This window comes from Chelonia mydas, chromosome 2 (assembly GCF_015237465.2).
Source record: "Chelonia mydas isolate rCheMyd1 chromosome 2, rCheMyd1.pri.v2, whole genome shotgun sequence".
Taxonomy (NCBI): Eukaryota; Metazoa; Chordata; order Testudines; family Cheloniidae; genus Chelonia; species Chelonia mydas.
This window is the reverse complement of record NC_057850.1, coordinates 111,841,045-111,868,886: the sequence shown is the minus strand read 5'-3', so window position 1 is coordinate 111,868,886 and position 27,842 is coordinate 111,841,045. Positions and strand designations below refer to the sequence as shown.

The window sequence follows — 27,842 nt, the reverse complement described above, 5'->3', positions numbered from 1 at the left end:
CTGGGAGATGAACAGACTGGGTGGTTGCTAGCAGCCAGCTTGGGTGGCCCAGCTCTGACTGTACTGCAGAATTTACCCCCCAGAAAAGAGACCTAGTTTTCCAGATCTGGGACAAGGCCTTGATATGTGGTGTGACAAACTGGGACAATGTCTGTAGTATCTTTTGTGAATATTATGTGTGATTCGGTTTCCCTGTTCAAATTCATATGCTGCCTGTTTGAACGCACAGAGCTTAATCAAAGGGGGCTGTAAAAATCTTGTTATAGAACATAGCAGGAAGGGTAAAACAATGACACAGAGAAATGAACCTCCCGTACACAACCTCAAAAGTGTGACGATAACATTGGCTGGGCCCACAACTGGTGAAAAAATTAACTTAGCTAGCTTCACCCAAACTAAGCCTTGGACCAAAAGGAGATGGAACCCCTAAAAGACCCTAAATAAGGGAGGAGCTTTGGGGGAGACCTGAGAGAGAGGCTGCCAAGGATGTGTTAGCGAAAAGGCTGACAATCTGACGACTGTCTTAAACACAAACAAAGACAGAGGGGCCAGGCTGCAAGCAGTGTAGGTTGTTTCTCCCAACTCAGATGGGAAATAAGCCGGACCCATCTAAACAATGGATAGAGAGGGCAAGCTTCAGTAAAGGAGTATGCATGCAGGTCTATTTGTTATTTTAAATCTACTTCTTTAAGTACTATGTGCCTTTGAGGCAGAATAAATCACGTTATGTTTTGGAGATGCTGTTTTTGTATCACTGCAAACATATGCTGTCACAGGCAGGGCTGGATTTTCAGTTAGGCATAGTAGGCATGTGCCATGGGGCGCTGGCGTTCTAGGGGTGCCTAAAAGTTAAAAGTGGCTGAAAAGTTAAAAAGTTCATACAGTAGAACCTCAGAGTTATGGACGCCTCGGGAATAGAGGTTGTCTGTAACCCTGAAATGTTCCATAGTTCTGAAGAAGAGGTTATGGACTTCAGCCACATAAGGGGTTGAGGCTGCAGCCACAGGGGGTGTGTAGGGCTCCGGATGTGGGTGGGGGGAGCCAGGGGTTCTGATTCCGAACAGGGGGCTTGGGGCTTCTGCGCGGGGCAGCACCGGGGCTCAACACTTTAGATCTGGAGGGAGCACTGGGGTCGGGGCGACAGTCCTACAGCTCCACTCCTGGTTTCAGGCTCGCAGGGGGCTCCGGGGCTTCGGGTTCAGCGGGGCAGGGAGGGAGGCTGACACTGGCGCTCCCCTCCTGGCTGAAGTCCCAAGGCCTGGTGCCCCCTGTGGGGCTGAAGCCCTGAGCCCCAGTGCTCCTGAGGGTCAGAAGCCCAGAGCAGCACAGTATTTACTATTTTTTGGTTTTGTCTGCTCTGCTACCTGAGCCTGGGCTGCCTCCTGGTGAGGGATGGGTGTGGGGGGAGGGGAAGGAGAGCCTGAGTCCGGGCTACCTGCTAAGGCATTGGTGGGGGGGGGCGGGGAAGAAGGAGAGCCAGAGCTATCAGTCTGGGGTGGCTGGGCTCCAGCTGTCCCCTTTATCCCCACCACCCGGGTGTGCACAGCCCTTCTGAATGAGCCCCAGCCACCAGGGCTGCCAGCCAGAGCTCTTTAAAAAAAAGAAAAAAGAAAAGAAAGCACACAGCTCACGCATCCCTTGACACATTCCCGGGCCTCCCTAGGGAGGGCCACCCCATAGTTTGAGAACCGCTGCTATACAGTACTGACGTGACTAAATGAAGCGGTATATAGGATACAGGAATAAGATCATAATACGATATAGGATATCTTATGATGATGATTTTGTACATTGCCTGCACTATAGGACGCCAAGCCCAGCAGGAGTGCCATAGACTTTAAGGCCAGAAAGGACCATCATGATCATCTAGTAGGACCTCCTGCACATGGCAGGCCACAGAATCTCACCACCCACTCCTGTAATAGACCTCTAACCTCTGACTGAGTTCCTGAAGTCCTCAAATCATGATTTAAAGTCTTCAAGTTACAGAGAATCCACCAGTTACACTAGTTTAAACTTGCAGGTGACCTGTGCCTTTTGCAGAAGAAGGAAAACCACCTCCCCCTCCCACCCCAGGTCTCTGCTAATCTGACCCAGGGGAAAATTCCTTCCTGGCCACAAATATGGTGATGAGTTAGACCCTGAGCATGTGGGCAAGACCCACTAGCCAGACACCTGAAAAAGAACACTCTGGAGTAACTCAGAGCTCTCCCCATCTAGTGTCCCATCACCGGCCATTGGAGATATTTACTACTAGCAGTCCCATGTCAGTTATATGCCACTGCAGCAGTTTCATCACACCATCCCGTCCATAAATTTATCAAGCTCAGTCTTGAAGCCCGTTAGGTTTTTTGCACCCATTGTTCTCCTTGGGAGGCTGCTCCAGAACTTCACTCCTCTGATGGTTAAAAACCTTTGTCTATTTCAAGCCTAAACTTGTTGATGGACAGTTTATATACATGTGTTCTTGTGTCAACATTGGCACTTAACTTAAATAACTCCTCTCCCTCCCTGGTATTTATCCCTCTGATGTATTTATAGAGAGCAATCATATCTCCCCTCAGCCTTTATTTGGTTAGGCTAAACAAGCCAAACTCTTTGAGTCTCCTCTCATTACATAGGTTTTCCATTCCTCTGATCATCCTAGTAGCCCTTCTCTGCACCTTTTTCAGTTTGAATTAATCTTTCTTGAACCTGGGAAACCAGAACAGTCTTCCAGAGGAGGTCTCACCAGTGCCTGGTATAATGATACTAACACTTCCCTATCCCTACTGAAAATACCTTGCCTGATGCAACCTATGATCACATTAGCTTTTTTCATGGCTACATCACGTTGGCATCTCATAGTCATTCTGTGATTAACTAATACACCAAGGTCTTTCTCCTGTCACTTCCAACTGATATATTCCCAGTTTATAGCAAAAATTCCTGTTGTTAGTCTCTAAATGCATGACCTTGCACTTTGGACTATTAAATTTAATCCCATTTCTATTACCGAAGTTTTCAAGGTCCTCCAGATCTTTTTGTATGATATTCCGGTCCTCCTCTGTATTGGCAATTCCTCCCAATTTTGTGTCATCCCCAAATTTTTGTGCCAAGGTCATTAATAAAAATGTTAAATAAGACTGGTCCCAAGACTGATCCCTGAGTAACTCCACTAGTAACCTCCCTCCAGGTGGATATTCACCTTTCACTATGACCCGTTGTAGTCTCCTCTTTAACCAGTTCCTTATCCACCATTCAGTTCTCATATTAATCCCCATCTTCTCCAATTTAACTAATAATTTCCCATGTGGAACTGTATCAAATGCCTCATTGAAATCCAGATAGCTTAAATCTCCTACATTAATTTATTTTTTACACAAAGGAATCTTCTCAAAGAAAGAGATCAGGTTGGTCTGGTATGATCTACCTTTTGTAAAACTATGTTGTATTTTATCCCATTTACTGTTTGCCTCTATGTCCTTAATTACTTTCTCTTTCAACATTTTATTTAAGATTTTGCTTACACTTAAGGTCAAACTAAAAGGCCTGTAGATTCCTGGATCACTTTTTTCCCCTTTTTTAAAAGAATAAGGACTGTATTAGCAACTCAGGTGCAACCCCTGCGTTGACAGATTCATTGAAGAACCTTGCTATTGAGCTTGCAATGTCATGCGCCAGTTTCTTTAATATTCTTGGATGGAGATTATCCAGGCCCCCTCACCCGTTGGTTTATTTCCATTAAGCTATTTGAGTTTGACTTCCACCTCAGATGTGGTCATTTCTACTTCCATAGGTATTTACTTGATACTGTAATACACATGATAAACAATAATATTTTCTGGGAAGATAGAAGAATAAGGAGCACAATAATGTCAAGTGAATTTTTGTGTCAGTTTGCAATAGACTAACTGAACCATTTAGCAGCTCTATTTCATTCCTTGGTTCCTATTTTACAAAATAACTATAAAGCTGTCAAGGTTCCTTCCCCACTCTGAACTCTAGGGTGCAGATGTGGGGACCTGCATGAAAACCTCCTAAGCTTACTTTTACCAGCTTAGGTTAAACTTCCCCAAGGTACAAACAATTTTACCCTTTGCCCTTGGACTTCCACTGCCACCACCAAACTTTATCTGGGTTCCTGAGAAAACATTGTTTGGAAACGTCTTTCCTCCCAAAATCCTCCCAACCCTTGCACCCCACTTCCTGGGGAAGGTTTGGTAAAAATCCTCACCAATTTGCATAGGTGACCACAGACCCAAACCCTTGGATCTTAGAACAATGAAAAAGCATTCAGTTTCCTTACAAGAAGACTTTTAATAGAAGAAAAAAAAGAATCACCTCTGTAAAATCAGGATGGTAAATACCTTACAGGGTAATTAGTTTCAAAACATAGAGAATCCCTCTAGGCAAAACCTTAAGTTACAAAAAAGACACACAGACAGGAATATTCATTCTATTCAGCACAGCTATTTTCTCAGCCATTTAAAGAAATCATAATCTAACACATACCTAGCTAGATTACTCACTAAGTTCTAAGACTCCATTCCTGTTCTGTCCCCGGCAAAAGCATCACACAGACAGACACAGACCCTTTGTTTTTTTCCCTCCTCCCAGCTTTTGAAAGTATCTTGTCTCCTCATTGGTCATTTTGGTCAGGTGCCAGCAAGGTTACCTTTAGCTTCTTAACCCTTTACAGGTAAAAGGATTTTTCCTCTGGCCAGGAGGGATTTTAAAGGTGTTTACCCTTCCCTTTATATTTATGACAAAAGCTAAACCTTGCATTGCCTTTCAGGCCTTAATTCAAACCTGTAGACGGTGCCATTTTACTTCTTTTTCTGCATGTGCCATTTAAAATTAGACATAAAGCATCATAACTGGCTGGCAGCCTTGTGATAGATTCCAAGGCCAGAAGGGATCCTTTGTCACTTTAGGAGTTCAGAGAACCACTGTGATGTGTGAATTCATTTTGTTAAAAATTGCTTTGACCTGATACCTCCTTGAGTTTCAGACACTAAAGCCCGGGCTTCTTTATTCTCAGCCTGCTTCATGCTCCTGATGGGCACACACATTACAGGAGTACAACTTATGCTTCTGTAATTCGTGAGACTTATTCTTTGCCACTATTGTCTGCTCTGTCAGTGGCCCAAGGGGGTGTATCCAAAAAAGTTTACAAATTACAAAAGGAAAACAGAAAGTGCCATCATCCTCCAGTTACTAGCATACTGGGAAAAATTGGCAGTAGAAAAATGCAAAGTGAGGCTGTCCCTGGGGAAAAAAACCTCACAGATTACCCATCTATAGCTATCCTAACTATTTATGTGGCTTCCATTACTGTAGTATCTAAGTACCTCACAATCTTTAATGTATTTACCCTAACAACACCCCTAAGAGGTAGGGGGTGCTATTGTCCTCATTGTAAAGATGATGAACTATACCTAAGATTTAGGGTAACCATTCCTTTGTGGGGGGAGGGGGTCAGCTTTTCTAGTGTATCCTGTGTGAGATTCAGCGTCTGATGAAATATCTCAGCCCCCTCAAGAGGAGGACTGCAGGATCTGGGTTCACAAACAAGAGTCCAGCCAGCACATTCACCATGAATTGTAATGTGCTGGAGAGGGCTCTGAGGTGCCTCTTGTTAAAATTTCCCCTCCAGATTGAAGGGATGCTTATGGTGAATTGCCTGGGGATCAGCTTCTCTCTGGATACCAAAAAAGCATCTCTGCTAGAGAGGACTAATCTGAAGGGTCATAAAAAGACTTTTGAAGAGCAATTCTTTAGCCTTTGGAATTAAACTCTTTGCACCAAATGTCTGGTGTTTTCAAAGTATTTCTGGTGGGGAGGGTCATATTAGACTTTCCTGAAAAAGTCATCATCCTTCATCCTAAATAACATACATTGGAAACTACCTCATAATGCTCAGTGTACCTTTCAGGAACAAAGCAGAACCATTTTAATGGGCAAATAATTTATTTGTTAGCCAACTGGTGCAGCATCCCTTCTTGGCCATGGGCATGAAAAAGTATTATTGTTTAGATGGGAAACCAGACTAATAGATTTTCCAATCTCTCACCACCTTTTGTGGGCACATGAGCCCCTAGGATACTGGCATTATCACACACTCTGGAAGATGCTTATTGCGGGACCTCCTGGTTATAACATTATAAAGCACATCACTGCCAGAACAGGTGGTTCCCACCCAAGGATGAATCACAACCACTTTGCCTTACAGGGCCCTGTTTAATAGATCAGGCCCAATGTCTTGGTTAAGTGAAAATATACAAGAAATAATATGTTTAGGAAATAGTCCCCTCACATTTTAGAACCATCGACATCAAGCAACCCTCTCTAGACAAAGAAAATCTCTCCAGGAGCTCTGAGCCCAGTCTCTTCTTTTATGAAGCTCAAAACACCTGGTGGGCAATTATTAATTGAAGGAAATTAGCTTTCAGTTATCCTTCCCATACAGTATCACCTGCTCCATTTACAAATCCCTGGAACTCCCAGCTTGTCCAATTAGCATCCCCCGCCATCAAGCATCCCCCGCCATCAAGCATCCCCCTGACCCATCCCCCGCCATCAAGGGGATTAGGAAAGCAGCTTTCCCATAGGGATTTAACCCTTCACCTGCCATGTTAACTGGTATTAGACATACACTGTTAGGAAAAGGATATTGTTGACCCTCTTCTGAGTGATAGCAAATGCCTGAGACCTTGCAGGTCAGCTTCATAGTGGAGAGAAATCAGTGTAGTAGAATCTGGGTATACTCTAAGTATAACTTGTTTTATTTACATAAACACTAGTCCTGGAACGGAAGTGGTCATATAGCATGCAAGGTAATCCCCTCTTTCAGGAATTTCAGCCAATGCCTAGTTACAAGGGAGCAATTTTGCCTCAAGAATTTATTTCAGACAGCAAATTCTCTTGGTCCTCCCTCTGCCCAGGACAAAATCAGCACACCTTCCCCAGGAGAAATATTTGCTTGCATGCTAAGAAAAAGAACTTGGAAGACTACTTGTAACAGTGCAACCTGCCATAGAATATTGTGTAAAAATATAAATAAATCCAAGCAGTGCTAGGTGAAAGGTCACATTTCTTCATGTGGAACAGCTAGCTCTTTATGAGACTCAGTGTGACCTAATGGATAGAGTACTGGATCAGGATATGTGTGTTCTATTCCTGACTCTGCCACTGGCCTACAGAGCGACCTCAGGCAAGTCTCTTTCCCTCTCTGTGCCTCAATTTCCCCATTTGTAAAACAGAAATAATGATACTGACCTCCTGTGGCAGTCTGTACCCCTTTATTCATGCCTTTTACAGGTCTATGATGAATTTCATACAAAGTATGCCTTGTGCGGTGTCATTTGAAAACTCATAATTTGCTGACCATTATTGTTGTGGTAAAATATGTGTGTGGCAACATTGCACATAAAATTATAAGATTCTATTGTATGATATGACTAAGACATGTTCCAAGTCTGGGGATCAGTCACAAACTGGTTCCCCAGTGACAAAAGGTTAGCTGATGCCTCAGTCAGGTGTCAACAAAATCAAATGGACCATCACCTGGTTAAGTGTTCATTCTTTGGTAGGAAAGAGGGTGTGGGTGAAAAAATCTACATCTTGACAAGGAAACAGCTTGGGGTTCCCATCCACACTGACTTTCTCCTCAACCACAACTAGAGATGATTCTCAAAGAAGAGAAAGAACTATAAGAAGGGAGAGCAGACATCCCAAATTATTCCTCCCTTTCTTTGTACCTATGGCATCCACAACACCTGAAGAACAAAAGAATCAGCTTTGGACTGGGGGAGAGATCCTGACTGAAAGGAGTTCAGCCAGTAAGACTGCCGTAACATGTGGTGAGAGAGACCTTTACTTTGTATTCACTTAGATTGTTAAGTTAGGTATTAGTTGCATTTTACTTTTATTTTCTTGTAACCAGTTTGACTTCTATGTCTCATTTCTTGTAATCACTTAAAATCTATCTTTTGTAGTTAATAAATATGTTTTATTGTTTTACCTAAACCAGTGAAGTTTGGATTGAAACTCCATTTGGGATAACAAGATTGTTGCATATCATTTTCTTTTAATAAATGGTGGACTTTATATGAGGTGGTATTTTCCAGGAGGGTGCTGGGCAGTACAAGAAGCACATTTCTGGAGAAAGTCTGGGACTGGGAATTTGCTGGTGTTGCTGCAGCGTAATTCAAGAATGGCTGGCTACAGCACTATAGATGGCAGTACCTTACATGCTGGAGTCTGTGTGTGAGCAGGCCAGGAGTCGTTGCTTTCACAGTGAAGCAGTGTAAAAGGCACCTCATGCTGAAGAACTGAGGTGACACAGCTGTTAGTCAGTCCAGATTGCACCCTGGGTAATGTCACACCTCCTTTGTAAAATGCTTTGAGAGCTGCTGATGAAAAGCACTATATAAGAGGTAGGTATTGTTATTCTACAGGATACATACACCCCATTACAATCCCACTGTTAAAGAATAAAGAAGAATCACAAAATTCTTCTTTCTTGGACACACAACAACCTCACTTCTGGGCTAGAAAGTTGTGAACTCAAATATCACTGCAGGACTTGGGTTCATACACAGTGCTAACACTGTAGAGCACTATGCACTGTCAGAGGTCACTCCACTGAAGCTCCCAACTTCCCTGGGGGTGTAATATGTTTTCTTTAACAGAGCCATCTGTGTAGACATGACTGTTACTGGTACCGTCTTTTACTAACACGAGTATGGAGGGGGATGCATTCATATTGACACTTTAAATAAGTTTTATTAATAGCCTGGTTTAATACAACCTTTTACAGCTGCCTGTGAAAATGGATGCCATGACCCCTACCATGAGGGAGTCTGAGCTGGTTCATTCTTCCATTTTGTCCTTTTCCGGATTTTCCTCTTGAGATCTGTGTCTCAGACATGAGCAAAAACAGCTGATGCATGATATATTTACTCCCACAGGGCTACCAATGTATAAGTTCTCAAAGGCCTCTAGAAAGTCATTGTCAAGCTGTTGAAAGATTTTCAGAAAAGAAACAGTGTAAGCACCCACTGCTTGTTTTTAGATTTACTCAATCCCGGGTCAGTTCCTAACCCTAATACACCCCATCCTCAAACGTCACTTCTTAATCATTCATTTACCTGAGTGATGTTCACCTTGTCCGCCGGTGACTCCCCCAAGCCATGATTGCCTTCCACCTCCAGGGGGGTGGATGATGAGAGGTTGTCACACTCATCGGGGTGCCTCATGAGGGTTTGGGTTTCGGGGTCAGGTTCCGACATATCCATCAATGGTTGAGTCAAAGGGCCCTCGTCGGAAGTGTCGCTGATGTAGCGCTTTCTCCACACAAGTCTAAAGGTGCTTGGGGCTAAAACAAAGTCCAGAGTTCTCACGGGGTGGTGAAGGAGTCCATGTTTCCTCTCAGCCCTTCCACAATTTCTAAAACATACGTTCTTGGTAAGGGATGGCCTCTTCTGCCCGACGCTGGGACTTATGGGGTGATGGTGCTGCACTCTGATTGGCAGAGGGTGGTGGGAGAAGTTCTTAGAGGGGTCACACGACCCTCTTCTGGGCGGTTCATCCCATCCCAGAACCTGCCCTATTTTGGTCAAATCTGCTCTCAGGGCAGTCCTCTGCAGCCGAAACCCATCAGAATTGGTAGAAAGTAGAGGGAGGAGTTGTGAGAGGGGTCACATGACCCACTTCTGGACAGGTCACCCCACTCTGGAACTCTCCAATTGGTCAAATCTCCTCTTGGGGTGGTCCTACAGGGGTGAAATCCATCCTGAATGGTAGAGGGTGGTGGGAGGACACATGGTCACATGACACACCTTGCTTCCAGTCATGTGTCTGCCTTGACACTGGAAGTAATATCCCCATGGGGCAGGACTTCCAGTGATAGGTAGGCACTGCTTAAGGGGTCAAGGCGGGATTAACATTTGATTGACAATAGGGCCCTTATACTACTATCCTCAACAAGGGGTGAACAGAGCGGTACAGACTATCACAGTACCACATTAGCGCAGCTTTCCAGCTGCCTTTGTGTTGTCTGAACAGTGCAAAGCAACTAGAAGCAGGACCAAAGATCTAGCCACATGTTCTAAGTACAGAAAGAAAACGCTTGCCATGAAGAGGAAAAACCTGTGAAAAAGTACAAAAAAGGAATTTGCTTATTGAATCTTGTCTAAAACAGAGCTCTAGACCACAGCATAGGCAGATGGATCATCATAAAGTATTCCCCCAGTATATCTTCATGGGTGATAGGGGGCCTCCAGAAACCACCTCTCCTTTATTGCACAGAAACAAGGAGGAGTTGGGCAATCCAGTATTCCAGCCCTCCTTTCCCTGAGGCTTATAAAGCAATCCAAGTCCTTCTTGCACAATCTCCTTTCACCACCGGGTTCCTGGATATTGTTTGTGTGACTTGAATGACGAACTCCTACCTGAGTTGAGACAACCTCCAGGCTCAAGGCCAAATTCCCAAATTAAATCTCTCAGTTTCCCAGGCCAGGCCTCTGGAATTGCACTCAGAACACTCTGACCTCCCACACAAGTGTCTGTATGAATGGAAGCATATTTAAGGTCTGCTCCTGCTCCCACAAAAATTAGGATTTTGCCATTGATTTTACAGGGTGTAGAATCAGATCCCTAAAGAGGGTGTCTCACTTGCGCAGACAGTAATTCCACGGAAGGCAAGGGTACTAAACCAGTGTACATGAAATCAGAATCAGGCCCAGAAAGCATAAGCAGGTGCAGTTTCAGAGTTCAGTTTTAATCTTGTATGTGTGTTCTTATTGAAGTTCCAGAGCATGTTACCACAAGTCTTACAGAATACATCAATTTTTTGCAAGAAGCCTACATTTAGGCATTGAGGTATGAACATTTTGAGCTATATTTCTAAGTTTATATAGTACCTCCATGCTGAGGAAAGTTAATTGTTCCCTTTCTTCAATTACAACCATTGGCATCAAGTGCTTTACTTATATATTATAACTATTTTATATAAATATTTGAAGCTGATGACTTCCCTACCAAGAATACATTTGCAGATGCACACCCAAAATGCCTTTTGGATATGCTCACTTGTGTTTCTCTCTTTGAGGTGTGTCCAAAACCTGAAATGGCATGACCTGTTTTAGGCAGCTGAGTGTGTACTGTGGTTTCAAAAGGAGCAGGAGTTTCGCTTCTGCTTTTATTTACCTAGCCAGAACGGAGTACCAGAATTTCTCCTGATGGAGAACAAAAAAGACCTTACCCTTTTTCACTAATACAAGAAGCAACTGATGCAGAGAGTAAGTGGGAAGCCAAAGGAATGAAACTGGATGGAGGAGTGAGAAAAGAAGGAGGAAATAATTCTATTAATTCAGTGATCTGCTCAGGTCAGTCACTCAGTTCTCATTCCTAGCCCCATCCCTGTCTATGCTCTGTTCTCTGTCTCAGACCTGTGCTGCAGCCAGGTAGGATTCTGAATCTCTTTTGGTTTCCAAGTTAGTTGTGACTTTTGGTCTCAAATATTAACCATCGACTTTCTTTCTATGCATAAATGAGCCACAGTACATTATGTCCAGAACTATACAGTGTATACTATGGATGGGGTTAAGAGTAGCCATAAATACCTGTTAATTCATCAAGAACATACTGAATATTTTGGTTTTATATTGTTCACAAACCCAAATCAAACACATATATAATGTATTGCATACTAATGCATGAGCAACAGGTTGTTACTGAGCCCAGTAGGGAAGCTTTGTTATGCACTGTATACAAGGAGCTGGAAGAAGGTGTGTCTAACATGGGATGGACCTAAGAAGGTCTCAAAGAGATTTAATCAACTTTTAGGTCAGTATGTGATAAGGAGAAGAGGTTAGATGAAGTGTGGTCTACTCAGTGCTTCAGACAGTGGGCAGCATATTATCTGTTTAATTTATTGTCTTATGAGTAAACTACTTCTTTGTGTGGAGAGAGGGGCTGAAATATTGGTGTGAGGAGCATGTGGACTCCAGAAATGATGCTTGGATTTGGGTGGGAGGACCTCAAGGGGGGGTTGAATTATGGAGGGATGCAGGGGAGACACAAATTTAGCATGTTTGCCTGAAAAACTAACCCCCCCATACATAACTAAGGAAACATGTGCCCGTCATCACCCTAACCATTTGGCTTGTATGATGCATCCCTTCCCCTCCTTCTTTAACTGGCTGTTCTTCTGAAATTGCACACTTTGGGATAGGGAGCTTATCTTCCTCTCTATCTGGCAAGCACATGCCATGATCTGAAATACAGATAAATATCATCTTTGGACTTATGCCATATAAATGTGATGCAAGCAGAGACTGAGATTTAGCAAGGTGCTTAAGCCTATGCCTCACTTTAAACGCAAAAAGTTAGGCATGTTCTTAAGTACTGTCCTGAATCATGGCCTAGTATCATACTCGCTTTCTTTACGGCTTTGGCTCAATGGATGGAGCACGAAAAAAGAGAAAGACAAAGGAAAGTGTAGATCCTCTACTTAGCAGGGAAGGAGAGCTAATAACTGATGACATTAACAAGGCTAAGGTGTTTAATGTTTATTTTGCTTCAGTCTTCACTGAAAAGGTTAACGGTGACCAGATATTCAACACAATTAATATTAGCAAAAGCGGAGAAGAAATGCAAGCCAATATAGGGAAATAACAGGTTAAATAATATTTAGATAAATTAGATATATTCAGATCAGCAGGCCCTGAGGAAAATCAACCTAGGGTACTTAAGGAACTAGTTGAAGCAATCTCAGAACCATTAGCAATTATCTTCAAGAACTTACGGAGGATGGGTGAGGTCCCAGAGGATTGGAGAAGGGCAAACATAGTAACTATCTTTAAAAGGGGGAACAAAAAGGCCTTGGGGAATTATAGACCAGTCAACCTAATTTCGATACCTGGAAAGACATTGGAACAAATTATTTAAAAAATCAATTTGCACATACCTAGAGGATAATAGCATTATAAGGAATAGCCAGCATGGGTTTCTCAAGAACAAATCATGCCAAACCAACTTAATTTCCTTCTTTGACAAGCGTAGCAGATAGGAGGAAGCACTAGATATGCTATAGCATTCTCATAATCAGGGCCGGATTAACCTTTTGTGGGCCCGGTGCCAAACATATTTGTGGGCCCCCATGGAGGCAATGGAGCATGGTGTGGGGAGGTCAGTCCACAGAGTGAGGGGACACCCAGAGGCAATGGGGCATGGCGTGGCAGGGGCGGCTGCGCTCCGCCCAATGCGAGGGCACTATTTACAAACCGGCAGTTGCCAGACGCATAGTGGCCTGCCCGGCCCTGTGCGGCCAGCATGCCTCTTCCCCTCAGGGGTGGGACAATGCCACACCACACAGCCACCCCACCCAACACCCCCCAACTCCCTATGACCGGAGCCACCCCAGACCCACTATGCCCAGTGCCCCCCCAGACCCACCCACAAATGCAAGGCACCCTGCACAAACACCACCCCTGCCCACAGCCCCACAACTGCCCAGCACCTCCCACACTGAACCCCCACTCCCTAGTGCCCCAACACAGCAGGGTCTTGGGGCGCAGTGCAAGTGGAGCAGGCTGGGGCCCCTTGTGAGCACGGACCCAGCTCCATGGAGCCACTGGAGCCATTGTAAACCCAGCACTGCTCATAATCAAACTAGAGAAATGTGGTCTAGATCAAATTACTATAAGATGGGTGCAAAACTGGTTGAATGACAGTTATCAATGGTTCGCTGTCAAACTGAGAGGGCGTATCTAGTGGGATCCTACAGGGGCCAGCCCTGGGTCCAGTACTATTCAATATTTTTATTAATGACCTGGATAATAGAGTGAAGAGTACGCTTATAAAATCTGTGGATGACACCAAGCTGGGAGGTGATGCAAGCACACTGGAGGGCAGGATCAGAATTAAAAATCACCTTGGTAAACTGGAGAATTGGTCTGAACTCAACAAGATGAAATTCAAAAAGACAAATGCACAGTACTCCACTTACAAAAGAAAAATCAAATGCCCAACTACAAAATGGGGAATAACTGGCTAGGCAGTATTACTGCGGAAGAAGATCTGCTGGGTTATACTGGATCTCATATTGAATATGAGTCAACAGTGTGATTCAATAGCAAAAAGGGCTAATATCATTCTGGGGTATATTAACAGGAGTGTCGTAAGTAAGACATAGGAAGTAATTATCTTGCTCTACTCAGCATTGGTGAGGCCTCATCTTGAGTACTGTGTCCAATTCTGGGCACCACACTTTAGGAAAGAGGTGGACAAACTGGAGAGAATCCCAAGGAGAGCAACACAAGTGATACAAGGTTTAGAAAACCTGACCTATGAGGAAAGGTTAAAAGAACTGGGCATGAAAAGAAGACTGAGGTGGGACCTGATAACAGTCTTTAAATATGTTAAGGGCTGTTATAAAAAGGACGGTGATCAATTGTTCTCCACGTCCGCTGAAGGGAGAACAAGATGTGATTGGCTTAATCTGCAGCAAGGGAGATTTAAGTTAGGTATTAAGAAAAACTTTATAACATGCAGGTAGTTAAATTGTAGATTAGGTTTTCAAGGCAGGCTGTGGAATCCCTATTATTGGCAGTTTTTAAGAACAGGCTGGAGAAACCCCTGACAGGGATGGCGTAGGTATACTTGTTCCTGTCTCAGCGCAGGGGTCTGGACTTGATGACTTCCCAAGGTCCTCTCTAGCCCTACATTTCTGAAGTTAATACCTCCAGGAGACATAATTTATTCCACGTGTTGTTGCTTTCCAGCACCTTCTATATAGGGTTTGTGCCAAAGCCATAAGCTAACCCTAGGTAAGTAAGCAAGATTTTTTTTTCTTTTATTACAGCTTGGAGATATAGTAACATTTATCGTGGACAATGGCCACTCCTTTCCCAGGTTACATAGGCAACTGAGTTTAGATATATTTTCCCCCAATGACCTAGAATTTAATTTTGAGCTCATCAATACATGTAGTTTACAATGTTCATCTTTAATAGATGATTAAACCTGGTATTCCTCTTTGAACGTGTCTCGTGAACCCTGATCCCACAAACACATGCTTAGCTTTGCGCATGTAAGTACTCTCATTGGACTCATGTTCACAAAGTTAAACACATGCATTTATATTTGTAAAATGAAGTATTTAATTCAGATCAGTTACATTGGTTGCGACCACAAGGCAAACAATAATTAAACAAACAAAACAATAAAACAAGGCTCTTTTTTCATGATTCTAGTACAACAGTAATTTATAAACTCCAGTCAAATATGATAAGTTTTTAAAATGGAAGCCAGCTGACCCTTGCATCAGCACTAACGGGTCCTTCAGGGGTTCTCACAACAATTTTTTTGGTGGCCTCAGAGTGTGGCCACCAACTCTTGCTGGTGGCGGCTCTACAATTTTTCCTAAAATACTCAACTTTAGGAAAAACAAATAAATATGCACATATACACGTCCAAATCATTGTCATTTATTTATGCAAGGGTTTGGGTTTTTTGAAAACTCAATAATACAAATAACGTACAGTTGTCTCTATTCTTTACTGGGCCTAAACAGAATAGAAACAAAAATAAGGTGCTTTGCATGTTGTTTGTTGTTGTTGTTTCTTTTGCTTTTTTAAAGACTTGCTAGCTAGTAAGTCTGCTGCTATGAAAAGTGATATATGTATGTTTGTTAATATCATTTTTCACAGCAGCAGTCTTGCTAGCTAGCTGGGAGGCAGTGAAAAGTGATATTAACAAACATACAAATATCACTTTTCACAGAAAATTTACAAATCCCGGCAAGCTAGGCCCTGGATGGGGAGGTAGGTAGCAAGGCATTGGGGGCCAGGGAGATGGATGGGGGGTTGGGGGAGGCAGTGAGGGTCAGTGGGTCCAGGCTTAAGCTCTGCAGCTGGGGACCAGAGCCAGTACTGGGTTTACCATGGCGCTGGCCCAGGCACCAAAGGGTCCCCGGCTTGGCCCGCTCCTCTTCACCCCCTGCTCTCTTTGGATACCAGCACAGACTGATGGGGGCCCTTCGGGGGTGGGAGCCATCAGTGTTAGTGTACAGCTGATTTTACATCCATTGGACTCACAGAAATCCCTTTCCGGTATCCCCCTGCACCACTGCGATCACCCCTTCGCTATAGATGTGAAACTTGATTGACATGTGATCACTCTGATCAACAGCTGGGGTCGCCCCCAACCCACACGTCTCCCCTTTGTGTTGAAAGGGGACCTGCAGCTCAGTGCCTGTTGCATTCCACAGGTGCCGGGGAAGGCAGAGCAAGCTGCGATGTGAATCCACGTGCTCACTTTTAGTCCACAGCTCCAGCTCTGCCTGCACGCTGGGCATCAGTGTAATTCTTGCTTTCTCCCAGAGAGATCAGACCCACTCCATGTGTCTGACCCCCCCAGGAAGCGGAGAAACCAGAATAATTCATAAATTCCAAGGTCAGAAGGGATCATAGAGATATAATCTCGTCTGCCCTCCTCTAAACCAGCCTAGAGATCTGTCCCCAAATCATTGCTACCGCAGAGCTTTTAGAAAAACATCCTGTCTTGATTTAACAATGGGCAGCGAGGGAGAATCCACCAGAACCCTGGCTATATTGTTCCAGTGGTTAATTACTTTAAAATATAAAGGGACTTGAGTTTGTTTTCTTTGTAATAATGTTTCTGCCACCCTATCCAGGCAAGCAACTATTGAAGTGAGATTGGAATACAGGGGAAGAGGCATATGAGCCAAAGCAGCCAATGGCTTATATGAGCATTAATGTCATGATTTGGGTAGCACTAGTTGCTGGGCAGCGACTGTTTAACTAGCATTTCAGCGGGGAGCATCTCTAGTTTGTGCATTTCAAAGTCTGCCTTTGCTGCAGAAGAAACCCTAAGAAAATCCAGCCAGTGATCAATCTCTGGTCATTATTTTGAACACAGCTTTGGGATTAAGAGGGGAGAGCCAGAAAGAGTATTTAGTCTTTCAAGGAGGCTCTTCTGCTATTTTAGGCTGAAAGGGTGTAGCAATAATTAGTGACAGCACAAGCTAATCAACCTATTAAACTAGCCAGAACCAGCCTGACATGGGGTGAGGATTTCTCTTCTGTGTTTGGAATTATGTTGACAAACTCCCCCAGCTCAGACCCAAAAACTATCCTCGCCCCCCGCCAGCTGGGTCCAGGAGCCTGTGCTTCTGAACGCGGTTCTGCGTCAGATGGAGATTTAAGATGCAGGACTGAAGAGCCCACCACCCCATGGCTGTAGCCTGCCATCCGCCACCTGCCACCACAGGGCTGAAGCCAGAAGCCCCAGCTCCACCAGCCCTAGGAAGGTGGGGAACTCACACGGGCTGCCTGCCCCTCTAGCATTTCTGGCTCCAGAGAGGGGCAGGGCCCAACCCCTGCTGGTAGCCCTGGGGAAAGGGCTGCTGCTTCCCTCCCTGCCCCTAATCACTGCCCAGGAGCCTGTGGCAGCAAGAAAAGCCCCTGATGGCCACAGTTGAGAAATGCTGCTCTATGATAACTGGTTTTTAATTACAGTGTAGCCAGTGATTTTAGTTTATTATCCATTTATTGTGTGATGTTATGATTAATTAATATAATGTAATATTTAATCATTGCATGTTGAATAGAGTTAAGTTGTAGGATTATAGAAGTCTAAAATTGATCAGTATTTAGAGGGAATCATGTATTAGCTATCTAAGTGAGAAAGGCTGAAATGCAAGACCTGTAGGATGAGGCCTGCAAAATTTTAGCTTAGCTATTTTAGGCTTTGAAAACAAGAAATTCTGGCATAAGAAAGTGCCTGAAGAATAACCTGATGTCCTAAGATTATCGGAAAAGAGGTACCAAGTGGTAATATTGTGAAAAATTAGCCAGAAGATTCATTTTAATGTTTTAAATAATAAAAATGATCTAGAGGCACATCTGTCTCCAACATGTGTCTTAAGCACAGGATGCGGGTTGTGCATCAGTGCTGATGAGAATAGAGAGAACCTACATGATTGATCGAAATCAGGATCCCTTATGTTTCTAGAGGACATCAGACCAATAAGGAAAAAGAGCACTGACACTTTCATGTGCATGAGCAGAATGTAGGTATAAGCAGAATCACATTATAAAAAGGGGTGCCCAGAGTGGGAAAATTGAACTTCCTATGGGAGAACTCCAGCAGGAACCATCCCTTTACTGATGGTCAATCTATGAGAGAGCCATCAGACTCTAACCCTATCTAGGAGGATGTGAGTACGTCTGTAGTTATAACTGGTGCATGGATATATTTAGGAGCTGTATATGCTGTGATATTTGTAACTTTGTTGGTAACTTTAATAAAACTGATAAAAGATAGTGGACCTTCTTATGGTTGTGTTACTTGCCCATGGTTTCATGGGTTCCTATGGCTCTAGATCTAAAACAAGCAGAGTTAACTCTGTTGAACTTGAGACTGTAGGCGCCAGAGCTGAACCCTCAATGGTGTAATATAACATCACTAAATTAACTTTAAATAAAAAAAAAGGTTGCAATAGCCTACTTTTCCTACAGCAGGAGTACTACTGGAGGATGAGTTAGATGACACAGTTCTGTTTGCACTGCAAAGTCTGATGGTGGGTTGTTTGTACAGATCTGTACTAAGATAAGCACACATCACTATTGTAAATACTGTGGCTATTCAGAGAGAGAGCGCGAGTGCGTGCCTCTGTAACGGGAATGCTTGCTTTACAAAATGTGCTTGGCTAGCAACTAAAGGGGTCACTTAGTTGCTCTCTTTTTTGTTTAAATCTCTGGGTCTATTAGGAATTCACAAATAACAAAAATTACCACCTCTCGTTAGGAAATTACTTGCCTGAAGCACAAAGGCGTATGGAGATGGCAGCAGAGCAGGAAATGTTTTGTCTGGTCTCTGATATTTGTTTAAATGGTGTTTTCTAGCCTTGAGAAGACCTGACATTTGGATTATTTGTAATTGTATTATTGGACCACGTGGCCTGAGCTGGCATTTTCACTGATGTGCTGTTTTATCTTTCCTCCAGTTTGTTTGGAGTGTTGGTGGATCCCTGCTGCATTGTGCCAGAGTGTGGCTCTGTATGCTCTCTCATCCAGGTAGGCTTGTGTTTTCTTCTTTTTGGAGGGTCTGGTTATTACTGGCTCGGAGTTGCAAGAGAGACAAGGTGGAGGAACAGATGGAGTTGTTAATGGTGACTGATGAGAACCTGGGGAACAGCAGAGAGACAGCTAAGAATAAGACTTTAGTGGACACTGTGTTGAAGAGTTTTTGTTCCTTCACTACCTGTCGCATATAATGTCACATCCAGGTGCAACACACCACATTGGACTTGGATTACAGTAGAACATTTCTTCATGCTACCAGTGAAGATTAAAGCAAAGTACAGTCAAAATTTTTCTAACAGATATTTTTCATTAGACAATATTGGATCCATGAAATTGAAATGTTCATGGAAACACGGCTCCCTGGCAGCCAGTCTGATGAGTTGCAAGGATCCTGGGACCTGCATCTCTCTGGAAGCTGGCCTGATGGGCTTCCCAGGTCCCCTGGCTCCCTGCCTATCTTGTCAGCCTGACTCCCTGAGAAGCTAGGAAGTAAACTACAAATTCTGTTTTGGTTCCCCCAAAACTAATTATTTTAAAAATTTTCCTCTTGTGAAAAATTTCAAATTTTGTCCTTTTTGTCCCATTTCAGGACAATTATTTTTAAAAATTCAACAATTTCCACAGGAGGGAATTCTGTTTTCTGGGCAGCTCTAAAGTACAATCGGAAAACCAAGAGACCACAAGGCCCAGGGTGGGTCTCAAAAAGCAAACTCCACTGAGGAGCCAAAAGCAGCATGCTTGCTCTCCCAATTAGCAGGGGTAGCAGCGATGTTAATAACTGTTTTAATGGAGTGGATTAAATGCTCATGAAAAGTGCCAGACCAGCAGCTGTAGAGACAGCCTTTATTTGCTATAACTAAGTCCTTTATTTGAGCACAGAATAGATAAACTCTCCCCCAATTGTTCCACAAATATTTCTAACCTTGAACAGTCGCTTCTAGGGATCAGATTTCAGAGTAGCAGCCGTGTTAGTCTGTATCCACAAAAAGAACAGGAGTACTTGTGGCATCTTAGAGACTAACAAATTTATTAGAGCATAAGCTTTCGTGAGCTACAGCTCACTTCATCGGATGCATAGAATGGAACATATTGTAAGAAGATATATAGATATACACATACAGATAAGTTGGAAGTTGCCATACAAACTGAGAGAGGCTAATTAGTTAAGATGAGCTATTATCAGCAGGAGGAAAAAAACTTTTGTAGTGATAATCAAGATGGCCCATTTCAGACAGTTGACAAGAAGGTGTGAGGATACTTAACATGGGGAAATAGATTCAATTTGTGTAATGACCCAGCCACTCCCAGTCTCTATTCAGTCGCTGGCAGCCTCTGCTGATTCTGCTAACAGGAGTGCAAATTAATTATTGACGCTTGTAGTCTGTGTGGGGGATGGGGATGGTTATGATACGGAAATGATAGAGAAGTTTCTAAAAAAAAAAAAAAAGTCAGTGGGCAAATGGTGATCAGACATGGGCATTCCAAAATGTTTAAACCTGTATTCTCTTTACCAAACCACTAACTGGAATTATATCTGTTTAAATCTTAGAATGCAGTACAAGAGTTTTCAATCTACAAGCCCATTGAGACCCTTTTCATCAAGATGATGGTTACAGATGCATCCGATGAAGTGAGCTGTAGCTCACGAAAGCTTATGCTCAAATAAATTGGTTAGTCTCTAAGGTGCCACAAGTACTCCTTTTCTTTTTGCGAATACAGACTAACATGGCTGCTACTCTGAAACCTGTCACATAGCACGCATCAGAATGAAACCACATCCTCTTCAACAGAAAACCAGCTCTGTACGGAGGCAGCCAATAGAGCGAGTTGGTGGGTGATTTATGTTTTGTACTCTGTTCTTTTTACAATATTTTAAGCGGGGAAAACTTTTTAAAAGTAACAATGAATTCACGGATATTTTGCTTTTTTGTTGTGCTTGTTCTTAGTATTTCAGTTTCATTAGTTCTTTATACTATTAGTTCACCTGAGCAAAAAAACCTTTGGAAGTTGAACCTCTCAGGAAGTTCTATCTTAGCAGAAGCCTGTAATGCACTTATTGAAGAGAAGGCATTTTTTGTACAAGAAAACACATTAAAAATGTCATTTGGGAGAACCAGTTGCACCAAATACTTAATTCACAATCACTATATAACCAGCCCTCTCTCGGCAGAAGAAGCGGCCTTTCCTTTGGCTTATATCATAACCCTTCATAAGGAATTTGATACTTTTGAAAGACTTTTCAGGGCTATTTATATGCCCCAAAACGTTTACTGTATCCATGTGGATAGGAAAGCAACTGCTAAGTTTAAGCAAGATGTGGAAAAGTTATTGAACTGTTTTCCCAATGCTTTTCTTGCCTCTAAAATGGAGCTAGTGGTATATGCTGGAATATCCAGACTTCAGGCGGATTTGAACTGCATGAAAGACCTGCTGGAATCAGGAGTTCGGTGGAAGTACCTTCTCAACACATGTGGACAAGATTTTCCCTTGAAAACCAACAAGGAAATAGTTCAGTATCTGAAAAGATTTAAAGGGAAAAACATCACTCCTGGACGTCTGCCTCCTGCCCATATTATCAGAAGGACCAAATATATCCACAGGGAACAAATATACAGTTTCGCTTCTTTCATGCTGTGGACCTTTGTACGAAAAGCACCACCTCCACACAATCTGATCATCTACTTTGGCTCTGCTTATATTGCTGTCACAAGGGACTTTACCGAGTTTGTTCTCAGAGACCAGCGTGCCATTGATTTACTTGCATGGTCCAAGGACACCTATAGTCCAGATGAACATTTCTGGGTGACACTCAATTCGATACCAGGTATGTATGACTTTTCTCCCACTATGTCCTCTCTATTAACCTATGTAATCCTTCTGCCTAACAGGTCTACTGTACGGCAAACAAAGTGGATTGTTTTATTTTCTATTATTTAATTATAAATGGGGGGTGAGAACTTTACTTCTAGGCAGTCATAAATAGATGATTTATACAAAGCTGTGTGTTATGTATAAAAAGGAGGAAGCAATGTTAATTGGGATGACTCACATGTTAGAGATGAAGCCAATATAAAACATATTTCATAAAGTACATATCCTAGTCACTCATTAATCATAATCATTGCTCCCATCCTGCAATTGGATCAGTGTAGGCAGACCTCATTGGCTTCAGTAGGGCCTCTATGCAGGCATTAAGTGTGCTGCTGTGTGTATCTGATAGAATCAAATTTAGGCCCCTAATTTGCTAACATCAGATTACCTAAACACAGGCTTGCAAAATGCTGCTCACTCTTTTGTGGGGGGAAGTAAGTTTTTTGGCACTAAGCAAATTAAGTAATGGTCTTTTTTTTGTGTTTTTTTTTTTTTTCATTCTTGTCAATCACTGATGCCTGTTACTGTGAGGGGAAACTGTTTTCTATCACTCTTTTTGTTTGTAGTGTAGATGGGACAACATAGTTACAGAACTGTATTAAAGGAATCATGTTACATGTTAGGGGCTTATTCCTTCACCCGCTTACTTCCCTGATCCTTCTCGCATGAACAGAGAGCAACAATACCCAAAGTCCAAAGGTGCAAACAATTCGATGTTTATTAGGGTGAACTTCCAGCAAGCATGATTCCAGTTTCCTTCCTTAGTGTCCCCCTTCCCAGCTCTGACACCACAGAGCCTTACCTGTGTCCCTGTTCCCATTTCCCCCTTAGCAAAACATGATTCCAATTTCCCCACGCCCATTCCCTGTTCCCATCCCCACCTTACTTCCTGGCTGACTGCAGACTATATAGTAAAACTTGAGTTCTGCTTAGCTATACCTTAACCAATCATTTTACTGAAATTTAACTAACCAATCCTAACATATTGTAACATGATTAGCCAACCAATTATATCCCACCACCTTAATTAGTTTACACCCAGCAAAATTAATTATACAGCAGACAGAAACAATTACAGAACCAGACAGAGACCATGCAAATAAACAATAGCAAAGTGGGAACTATAATGACAAAACAATACAGAAGTGGTGATTTCACAACTACATCTATAAAGACATAAGGGTTTCCCAGCTGTGTCTATTGATAAGTGAGTTCTTACCGAACAGGATGCTATCAAACTAAGTTTCCTTTTACATCTTCTAGGCACTTCCCTTTCTCTGGAGGTGATAGGCCTTATCAGGACAGGGTTGTATTCCTAACAGCCCAATAGCATCTTATTTCAATGTGACTAGGTTGGAATGTGAGGATGTGACCGTTCGCTTCCCAGCTTATGGCTGCCTCTGCTGCTTAGCCAAAGGCCTTAGCCTAAGAACAGGACCTCTGACTGTCATGGTAAGAGAAGGCCCTTACACCGGCAGACAGTGATTTTGATTCTCTCTTTTATACCTCTATAACTAGCTAAGTGATAAGAATACACCTAAATTCTTAGAGTATAGGCCTTTACAGACAGGCCTGAATATCTATATCCTAACACTACAGTCTAGGTAATGATCTTACATGTTTCTCTAACAAGGTTCTGTGATAATGTCCTGTCCACACTACAAATCCAAAACCATGGTAGAACACGGAAGGGCAGGGACTCTCTGTTACTGTGTGTTTGGAGAGAGCCTAGCACAATGGGCACCCATTCTTGGTTTGGCCCTGGCCAACTACTGTAATAAACATAATATATACTAAAAATAATGCCTCTGACCAAGCCAGACAACAGCATACTGTCATGCTTAGGCTTGTAATGTAGATGGGCCTTATTGCTTTAGTTCATTCCTCCTTCCACCCTCAGGGCCTGGTATTTGGAAAACTCTTATCTCATCCTCCAAATCTTTTCTCTTTGGCTGGATGTCTGCTCTGCTGTTAATCAGAATGATGTGACACAAATACCTGCAACGTAAAGTCTTAATGGAGGGGGTAAGGGGGAATAGCAGCGTGTCGTTGACTAATATTTATTTTGACTTACAAATGTGCCCAAGTCACCACAGGCATTAGCTTTAGTTGCAGCAACTGCCCCCTACTTGTAACCCCAGCACTCTTTCTCAAGTTATCACTTTCACTTTCCTGCATCAGGATCTTGTGTGATTAGTCTGGCTGTTTCCACTCTGCTTCAGGTACTATCTCCCCCAGTAACGGCATAAATGCTATATCAGTTTCTGGGGCGATAGTAAAATGAATAGTAGATGTCAATCCATCAGCTTGTTGGTGATTCCTTACTACCCCTCTCTGGTACTTACTCTTTCTCTCCCCCTTCACCTCTATGATTTTGACCCCTGTTGCTCACGAGGGGCAGATTCAGCTAACTAAGCCTGTTGCGGCACGTGGGGTTTCTCTTTTGACTTCCATCCCCCGCCACCCCACCCTGATGCACAAGTTTGATTTTCGACAAGCATAAAGTAGTGTGACCGGTGAAGCCACTTTTTGTCTCAGACTTACACTATACAACAATTCAACCACACTGATGGCAAGGAAAATTGTGGGTGATATTGCTTCTGTGCAGAGAGCCAGTACAAGACCTATTCACCCCTTCAGCCTCTCTTTAAGCCCTGTTTTGAAGCTTAGGTGGGACTGCAAAGGTACCCAAATCTTGTGCTGGGCTTCTGCACAGGAATTAATTTGGCACTGTATGAATTGCTCCAGGATATCTTTTATTACACACACGCAAAACTACATGAAGATATTATTAAGTTGAGTTAAGGCACTCAAAAGTTGTCTACTTGATCACTGAACCAGGGTCAGGCTTAACAGGATACTTCCTGGCTCATCCAGAGTGGCTGCAACTATGCACTGGCTTGGCCCGGTTTCCTCCCCCTGGTGTGACTCTGGGGCAGCATCACAAATAGTAACTTGTGCTGGAAGTGTGCCCAACCCGACATCTGGAGGGTGGTTTACAACACCTCCCCTCCTTTGATAGAGAGGCCATCCTCTGGTTACAGAACCCAGACATTGAGCTCGGATGTCTGTATATGAGAGGACGAGGACCCTAAGTGCCTGCACAAATGCTGATCTCAATACATCCCTGCACAGTGAAGCTGACTATTGACTGTCCACAAAGCACTGCCAAGTGCATACAAAGGAAGTTACATGGGGGGGGGGGGGGGAGGGGAAATAATTAAAATATTTTTTCCTGCTATCTTAGGTGTCACTTTTTGCATACAGTTATAAGTAACCCCCCCTTCCCAATGCACCAGTTGTATAATGCTGTGCATAGGGGAAGACATTTCCTGAATACCCTGGTGTTCAGCTGATACTAAAATGCAGAAGATTCCCTCTTAACAAGACAAATCGAACAGAGTTTGATGGTGTAGTCAATGACACTAGGTTCACCTTGAGTAGTCATTACAGTTGTGAAAAGTGCATTCAAAATGTGTTGCTATCTAATCAGAATTGCAGTTTAAACTCTCACTTTGCACAGGTGGAAGTGACTGCACACAATCACAAGGCAATGGAGAATCAGGTCTTAAAAGTATCCATGGGATGTATGTTTTTTAAAGGCTAAAACAATTCAGCACAAAGACATCCTTATATTTTAATGTGAGTGACCTGTAACAATGAATTTTGTGTGTAAGTATTGAAGAATGGGAGATAAGGTCCTCTTGTAGTGAAATGAGTTACTACATTAAGGAAACAGCTTGGCCCAGATCTGGCCATGAACTCTAGTCAGCCTTTTTAGCTGCACAATCCTGCCCATTCCAAGGAGCAAAGATTCCTCTTTACCCAACTACTCACATTGCAGTTGGCTCTTGGGAATGAGACCAGGGGAACTTTTTACCTGCTCTGGCCTAGTGGGATGACTTTCCTCAGCTATATCAGTCAGTATATGCAGCTGTATTCCTCAGAAGAACATGTAGATTAGGTCAACTGGATGGAACTCATGATAGTAACCCATGCATGTTTGCAACAGGTAATGCTTGGGGAGAGAGGAAAGCTGTGCAAAAGGAAATGCTCAATAACTTCAAATAGATGTAGGTCAAAATATCACAGCTGGGCAAATTCCTATAGAGAGGACTGTGTCCTAGTTGCTGAAACATGGATCTCATAAGTCCCTCTTCAAGACCTCTGGGGGTATATTACTGCTTTGTTTCCCTCATTCTCTGCTACACTAAGGAACACTCATGAATAAGATGTGTAGGGCCAAATTCTAGTCTCACTTACATCAGTGTAAATAAGCAGTATCCCCTATGAGTTCAATGGAGTTCCTTTCATAAGCAGTAATTAGAGCTCGTCCGAAATTTTTTTGACTTTGTCAGAAAACGTTCATTTATCAAAACTGAAAATTTTCCACAGCTGAATTTATGGTCACAACTGGAGAGACCATAGGCTGGTGGTCAGGGCACTCACCTGGAGACTCAGCTTGTAAAGAGCAGGGACATGAACCTGAGTTTCCCACATCAAGGCAGTGCTCTAAATACTGGCTGGTGGCAGAGGGGTGTGTGTGTATCTGTCTCCCTCCCCAGAACAAAAATAGTTAAACCTTGAAATATTTCATGGAACAGAATGTTTATTTTCAGCCAGCCCTAGAGATAGTGAAGTTCACTTTCTTCATTTCCTCATATATAAAATACAATTTAATGGCCAAAAGGTCAGCTTTGTTCCTTGTGGGGTCATTTACGTCTGCATAACAACATTTCACATCCAGTTGTCATAGTTCAAATGACTGCATGAGGAAGAAAATAGTGCAACATCAAGCCCTGAATTTTTAAATTTGGACACCTAACTTTAGGCACCCGAATTTTAAAAGTCTGCCCAACAGTGCCTACCTGACTCACATGGTTGACATGAAGTTAGTTAAAGTGTTTAAGGAACTGAACAAACATTAAGTGCTAAGTAACATTAAGTGACACTTTGAAAAAGATTATATACAATGAAAGTTCTACAAGTTGAAGTAGTTTAGTTTATTCTTTTTTACCTGCCAGACAGCTCTTAAAAAGAGAAAATCTGTAATTTGTTTGTATAGGGATAGATCAGAATGTTATCACTGCTGTTTATAAGACTAAAAACAAAAGGCAGAAGCGGCCAATTTCAGAGTGGTACATGCTACTTGCTGTACGATACTCACTGTGTGGAACTCACAAATTACTTGAATAGGTCTGGTTTCAGAGTAGCAGCTGTGTTAGTCTGTATTCGCAAAAAGAAAAGGACGACTTGTGGCACCTTAGAGACTAACAAATTTATTTGAGCATAAGCTTTCATGAGCTACAGCTCACTTCATTGGATGCATTCAGTCTGATTTCATATCCAGTAGAGGGCAGTGTTATGTAAACCCAGACAGCTAGACACATTCATGGAGAACATACCAGCATTCTGTAAGAGTAGCTGTTTAGTTGCTTCCTTTTGTTGCCTTCGATGGATGCTTCTGTCAAGTCAACCCCTAGCTCTTCTACTGACTGGGCTGCTTCACTGCTGTTGACTTCTGCCGCAGTGAGAGGCTTCAAGGCACCAGTTACATTGGACAGCGTCCACGCAATCTTATTTTTCCACTAATTGCACCTTGTGGTCAGTAAGGCAATTGCTCTTACCCAGAACTCCCCCTCTGGTCCAGCCTGAAACAGAGTCCTGCTGAACAACAATCCTGAATAGATATTTATAGATTCAAAAACTCCTACAGATTCAATGCAGCAGCCTTTACCTTTAGGGCTATTATTGCATGATGACCTGACTTCACAACTTTATCCTGAGCCACCACAGGGAGCATTTCATTTGTCACTTTTTCAGCATGGTAGAGGCAGCTCTAAGCCCTCCCGCTCCTTCCCTTATTTGAGATTC

At 42.9% G+C, this 27,842-nt stretch overlaps 1 protein-coding gene across 10 annotated transcripts in view; it reads left to right on the top strand.

The window, feature by feature from the left end:
* Positions 1-27,842, top strand: part of GCNT2 (glucosaminyl (N-acetyl) transferase 2 (I blood group)) — an 85,396-nt gene that overhangs the window by 10,845 nt on the left and 46,709 nt on the right. For 2 of the 10 annotated variants that reach the window (XM_037893171.2, XM_043540136.1), the window contains exons 1-3: positions 4,634-7,844; positions 19,019-19,088; positions 20,647-21,921. In XM_037893171.2, coding sequence (XP_037749099.1) covers positions 21,000-21,921 — 922 coding nt within the window. In that variant the 5' untranslated portion in view covers positions 4,634-7,844; positions 19,019-19,088; positions 20,647-20,999. Of the gene's footprint in view, positions 1-4,633; positions 7,845-19,018; positions 19,089-19,721; positions 19,857-20,646; positions 21,922-27,842 lie in introns of those variants that run through there. The other 8 variants (XM_043540132.1, XM_043540134.1, XM_043540133.1 and 5 more) reach the window with 8 other exon arrangements.